The 6,875-nt window shown below is 42.6% G+C and overlaps 1 protein-coding gene across 1 annotated transcript; it reads left to right on the top strand.

The window, feature by feature from the left end:
• Positions 1–443: 443 nt before the first annotated feature.
• Positions 444–6,875, top strand: LOC138969213 (carbohydrate sulfotransferase 11-like; the record flags this gene model as incomplete). Its single annotated transcript, XM_070341955.1, is given in 3 exon segments — positions 444–502; positions 3,544–3,732; positions 4,139–6,875. Coding segments are annotated over 3 exon segments (936 nt in total). The 3' UTR covers positions 4,868–6,875.

The raw sequence follows: 6,875 nt of genomic DNA, 5'->3' as shown, positions 1-6,875 counted from the left end.
ATGCACTGATGTGGCCTAGATAGCAGCCGATAAATCACGCGCTGCAGGGCGCGTAGGAACGCAAACCTTTTTACCCTTCAACTCTCTCTGTCACACACACAATCGCTGCTCAATCGTTCTCTAGTTATCTGTCACTCCCCCGGGGATGAAATGTATGCAAAAACAATAAAATAGTGGCAGTGTCAGTTTTACGCCAATCCCTGTCCGGTCTGACACACACACACACACACACACACACACACGTACACACACACACATACATACACACACACACACACGCACACACACACCAAAAAGGGACGTTAGCTCTTTTTCAGACGAGCAAAGGAAGTGCATGTTGACGCTACTTATTCGTAAAGACACTGTTTACAAAAGAGTTCCACTATTCAACAATATGCAGTGCAGGTGGTTAAAACGAAAGTTATTTACTTTATTTGCTGTAGGTTATCTACTTGTGGTGCTTCGTGTCGGGTGGATTCTTCACATGGACAAGATACAGAATGTGAGTAGTTGGATCGTTCTTTAAAGCTGCGTACCAATGGAATCCTTTTTACACTAGCGATATTTTAAGATGTGTGTTGGGTTGTTGACAGACCAGCTTTTGTGTCCGTGCTGGGGAATCATATCGTCTTCTGTTTCATCTTTATCGAAGAAGGCTGGGGTTGATGAAGATGAAACAGAAGGCGATAATTATGCTCCTCCGAGGACCGACGAACAAGCTGGTCTGACAATGACCCGTCTAACATGTTTGTGTCCCCATCCTTTTCATTGTGCAAAAGTTAGTGCAAAATCATTGACAGTTAGCTATGTTGTGGACCCAGTTTTCAAAATACATGGTCAGGGCCCCCGTGAAACGATCGCAATCGAAAACAAGCACGACCAATGTTCTCAGCAGTTCAGCTAGTCAAAGCTAGTGAAAGTTGTTTTCTTTAGCTTTTTGAGTTGATGGCATTGTTGAACAGTTACAAGTATGTTAGGTTTGTGCTTTGTTTTTCAATAAACCAAATGGGCGTAGCGACCTTTTGGTTTATACGTCACGGTCAGCATTTGTGAACGTCAGGTGTCAATCTGTACGACTTCACTTGGTTTAAACAATTTTATTCAGAAAAAAATTCAGATAACAAAGACGCATACAATCTATTAGTAAATGGAGCACAACAAGCAAGGCTTATACACGTGCTCTAAAAAGCAATATGATATATTACGACTTCACTTGCAAGCTCTTTCCCAGAGATAATCGCACTCAGTGGTTTTGCTATTTGACAGACTATTAACTGGGTAGGCGTCATTTGTTTAGTTCAAGCCTTTTTTGTGTGTTTGCCTGCGGCCATTTGGTTTTTTGTGTGTTTTTGTTCAGACTTTCCTCGAACACTGCGAGGCACAGTGTGCTGTCGTTGTCTAGGGAAACGCCAATGAAAAGAGGCGAAGAAACGCAGAGCGTTTTCATTCGGTTTGCTTTTGATTATATAATATTATGTGAATACTTTTCATTGAACTTCCCTCAACCTTCCTTCCTTGGCAAACTCACGGGCAAGGGACCAAGCGTTACTTTTCAACAGTTCACCGGCGGGCGCAGTGGCCTAGTGGATAAGACATTGGCCTCCTGATCGGAAGGTCGTGAGTTCAAATCCCGGCCGCGGCCGCCTGGTGGGTTAAGGGTGGAGATTTTTCCGAGCTCCCAGGTCACATAATGTGCAGACCTGCTATTGCCTTATCCCCCCTTTGTGTGTACACGCAAGCACAAGACCAAGTGCGCACGGAAAAGATTCTGTAATCCATGTCAGAGTTCGGTGGGTTATAGAAATACGAAAATACCCTGCATTCTTCCTCCGAAAGCAGCGTATGGCTGCCTAAATGGCGGGGAAAAAACGGTCATACACGTAAAAGCAGCTGGAGTTTCAGCCCATTAACGAAACAAACCCAAACAAACCCAAAGTTCATCAAACTACCTGAACCAACAATTGTACAGGCCTACAAAATGTCGTTCTTCGGCGTTATTGATTTAACCATATTATATATATGTATATTGCATAATCGCTGTTTTCGATTTATCAACTTTCCAGCGTTCAATTTAAACTCTGTCTTTAGCGTTTACATTAAGACCACACAAAACTTGACGCTGAATGTTCCCCAAAACAAAATGAAATTGTCCAATTTTCACTCCTGGTTTAATGCGAACCCCCCATCCTTTGTAAATAATCATAACCGTAACCTTTACCCTAACCATAACCCTAACTCTAACACTTAACACAAGTGTCCCTAAATTGTGTCATATGTACATTTAACATTTTTATTACGTTCTATCCTATTTCTTTATGAATGACTCTCCTCTCTTAACTTTAAAAAAAACTTTCCTAATCGTATTCTTACTCTGCCCCTCCCCCCCCCCTCCGCCCCCCCCCCAAAAAGAGGCAACCAAAATGAACAACCATGTCCTATTCCACAATTCACATCAACATTTTACAATGTCGCAGTCCTTACCATGCAAACAATCCCACTAGCTGTCTCAGATCTGGCTATGGTGTTTGTTTGTTTTTCATGAGATAAGATCATCTGGTGCATCGATTTTTTATTGACTAGTTTTTACATTTAGTCAAGTTTTGACTAAATGTTTTAACATAGAGGGGGAATCGAGACGAGGGTCGTGGTGTATGTGTGTGTGTGTGTGTGTGTGTGTGTGTGTGTGTGTGTGTAGAGCGATTCAGAGTAAACTACTGGACCGATCTTTATGAAATTTGACATGAGAGTTCCTGGGTATGATATCCCCAGACTTTTTGTCATTTTTTCGATAAATGTCTTCGATGACGTCATATCCGGCTTTTTGTAAAAGTTGAGGCGGCACTGTCACACCCTCATTTTTTAATCAAATTGATTGACATTTTTTTTAAAGCAATCTTCGACGAAGGCCGGACTTCGGTATTGCATGTCAGCTTGGTGGCTTAAAAATTAATTAATGACTTTGGTCATTAAAAATTGGAAAATTGTAATTAAAAATAATTTTTTTTATAAAACGATCCAAAACTACGTTTATCTTATTTTTCATCATTTTCTGATTCCAAAAACATATAAATATGTTATATTTGGATTAAAAACAAGCTCTGAAAATTAAAAATATACAAATTATGATTAAAATTAAATGTCCAAAATCGATTTAAAAACAATTTAATTTTATTCCTTGTCCGTTCCTGATTCCAAAAACATATATATATGATATGTTTGGATTAAAAACACGTTCAGAAAGTTAAAAAGAATAGAGATATAGTGCTATCCTCCTCAGCGCAACCGCTACCGCGCTTTTCTGGATTGTTAATTTCACTGCTTTTGCCACGAGCGGTGGACAGACGATGCTACCAGTGTACGGTCTTGCGGAAAAAATGCAATGCGTTCAGTTTCATTCTGTGAGTTCGACTGAGCTTGACTAAATGTTGTATTTTCGCCTTACGCGACTTGTTATTTTCCTTTTTGTGTCTACAGGCCAAGAAAGATGAAAAGGCTGAAACCTTGACACCTGTAGCATAAATTTTGTGTTGTTGTTATCCACAGCCAGTTTCTACCGCTTTCTTCAAAACCGAACCCCCGCTGCCTTCTAACACGACGTTTCCTCCCACGAACCGGGGGGAGCTTGTGAAATACCTTCGTCACAAGTGTGTTGAGAAGAATACGGAACTGATATCACCCATGACTTTCGACAAGAACATCTATTATCAATTCCTCGTTGATGACAAGTACAAGGTCATTGTCAACTGCTACCGCGTTGATAGTAAACAAGTAAAACAATAACGCGCTCACTCTTTCACTCTGTACTTTTAAAAGTCTAAATACTATTAGTGCTGCCCAGATCACACTCACACACACTAACTCATACACACGTATACACACACACACACACACACACACACGTACGCACACAAACGCACGCATGCACGTACGCACGCACGCACGCACGCACGCACACACTCACACACACACACACACACTCACACACACACACACACACACACAAACACACACACACACACACACACACACACACACACACACCTAAAGCACGCTCATAAACGCAAGCGCCCGCGTTTATGTAATTATGTTTCTTTCTTTACTTGAAATGTCTTTTTTGGACATTTATCTTTTTCTGCAGATTCTGTTTTGCGGCATTCCAAAGGTGGCCAGTTCCAACTGGCGGAACGTGCTGCTTGTGCTGTCAGGCAAGGTCAACGCAACGAATCCAATGGAGATAGATCAGGAGGACACACAAAGCAAGTTCCGGCCTCTCATCCCCACGCTGAACAGCTACATGCGGTCTCACATTCGGTACCGCCTCAAAGACTACTACAAGTTCATGTTTGTCCGCCACCCTTTGGAGCGTCTGCTGTCGGCTTGGCGCGACAAGTTGCACAGCAACCTGTCTTCCCGCATCGAATACAGGAGACCATTAGTTAAGCACATTGCACGTGTGTACAGAAATGTCAGCCGGCAGCTTGATAGCGAGAGCTTGGACAGAGTGCAAATCCGTTTTGACGAGTTCCTGCGTTTTGTTGTGGACCAAGCCGAGAAGGGGGCAGCTCTGAACGAGCACTGGGAGAGATTTCACAAGCTCTGCCATCCTTGCACCGTGCGTTACGATTTTGTGGGCCGCTACGAACATTTGGAGGAAGACGCAATGCGGGTGCTTGAATCTGTGCACGCTGATCGGATGGTCAGGTTCCCCGAGCGCTCAGCGGTATACAAACACAGCCGGACGACTGATGAAATGCAGCAATTCTACAAAGACATACCTGCGTCCTTGTTGAAACGCGTGTACCGCTGTTTCCAAGAAGACTTTGAACTGTTCAATTACACTGTTCCTGAATATCTCCAAATAATGTAATACCATACATCCAGTAATTTATTCCGCTGAATATTAGAAACGGCCATCTTCCCTCACCTTTCTATTCTCCCGACTTGGCCCAGCGCGCGTGATTTGTACAGTACCGCACCCATCTTAGTAAACGACAGAAACGTAACAATACTGCCCTCACTTACCTACTCTCCCGACTTGGCCAAGCATGTTTTGTACAGTACATTACCAACCTAAGTATCGGACAGAAACTCCACAATATACTGCCCTCACTTACCTACTCTCCCGACTTGGCCCAGCGTGTTGTGTACAGTACATTACCAACCTAAGTATCGGACAGAAACTCCACAATATACTGCCCTCACTTACCTACTCTCCCGACTTGGCCCAGCGTGTTGTGTACAGTACATTACCAACCTAAGTATCGGACAGAAACACCACAATATACTGCCCTCACTTACCTACTCTCTCGACTTGGCCCAGCGTGTTGTGTACAGTACATTACCAACCTAAGTATCGGACAGAAACACCACAATATACTGCCCTCACTTACCTACTCTCCCGACTTGGACCAGCGTGTTGTGTACAGTACATTACCAACCTAAGTATCGGACAGAAACACCACAATATACTGCCCTCACTTACCTACTCTCCTGACTTGGCCCAGCGTGTTGTGTACAGTACATTACCAACCTAAGTATCGGACAGAAATACCACAATATACTGACCTCACTTACCTACTCTCTCGACTTGGCCCAGCGTGTTGTGTACAGTACATTACCAACCTAAGTATCGGACAGAAACACCACAATATACTGCCCTCACTTACTTACTCTCTCGACTTGGCCCAGCGTGTTGTGTACAGTACATTACCAACCTAAGTATCGGACAGAAACACCACAATATACTGCCCTCACTTACCTACTCTCCCGACTTGGCCCAGCGTGTTGTGTACAGTACATTACCAACCTAAGTATCGGACAGAAACTCCACAATATACTGCCCTTACTGACCTACTCTCCCGACTTGGACCAGCGTGTTGTGTACAGTACATTACCAACCTAAGTATCGGACAGAAACACCACAATACTGACCTCACTTACCTACTCTCCCGACTTGGCCCAGCGTGTTTTGTACAGTACATTACCAACCTAAGTATCGGACAGAAACACCACAATACTGCCCTCACTTACCTACTCTCCCGACTTGGCCCAGCGTGTTGTGTACAGTACATTACCAACCTAAGTATCGGACAGAAACACCACAATACTGACCTCACTTACCTACTCTCCCGACTTGGCCCAGCGTGTTTTGTACAGTACATTACCAACCTAAGTATCGGACAGAAACTCCACAATACTGCCCTCACTTACCTACTCTCCCGACTTGGCACAGCGTGATTTGTTCAGTACAGTACCCAACTTAGAATAGGACAGAAACACCACAATACTGACCTCACTTTTGTATTGCCTATTAAAGGATTACAAATAAACCAACAATAAATAAATAAAGACAATAGATAAATAAAAGAATAAATGAACAAATTAATTAATACATAAGATTAAAGGAGTACAAAGAGACAATTAATAAGGAGTACAGCCCGACTACAAACTGGTTCTTAGCGCCAGAAAAAGAAAATATCACGAGACTTTTTACGACCTTAGCTATGGTAATAATCGTCACGTGGGCAAATTAAATATCAAAATTCCAGTACAAAGTTTTTCTTTTCATAATTATGTTATAATACTCATGTGAACCCCCTCGTTGAGTCCACCCAGTGCTGACCCTATGTTGCGTTTATCTTAGAAACTCGTGTCTCAGGCTTCAGTGGAATAATACATACCCCGCACTATTTGTTTGTTTGATGCTTTATCTAAGGCCTAAAAAAAAAATAGGTGTGGTTACGGTAACCCGACCTACCCTATTTTTAGGGGCCGATCCTATAACTTTTTATTACATTTGTCAAAAAAAAAAAAAAAAAAAAAAAAAAAAACGAGTGCAAAAAACGCAATGAAAGCGAAAGCGCCCGTGTCGCACA

Source organism: Littorina saxatilis, linkage group LG6, assembly GCF_037325665.1.
Source record: "Littorina saxatilis isolate snail1 linkage group LG6, US_GU_Lsax_2.0, whole genome shotgun sequence".
NCBI classification, from domain to species: domain Eukaryota; kingdom Metazoa; phylum Mollusca; class Gastropoda; order Littorinimorpha; family Littorinidae; genus Littorina; species Littorina saxatilis.
This window is presented reverse-complemented; position numbering and strand designations above follow the sequence as displayed.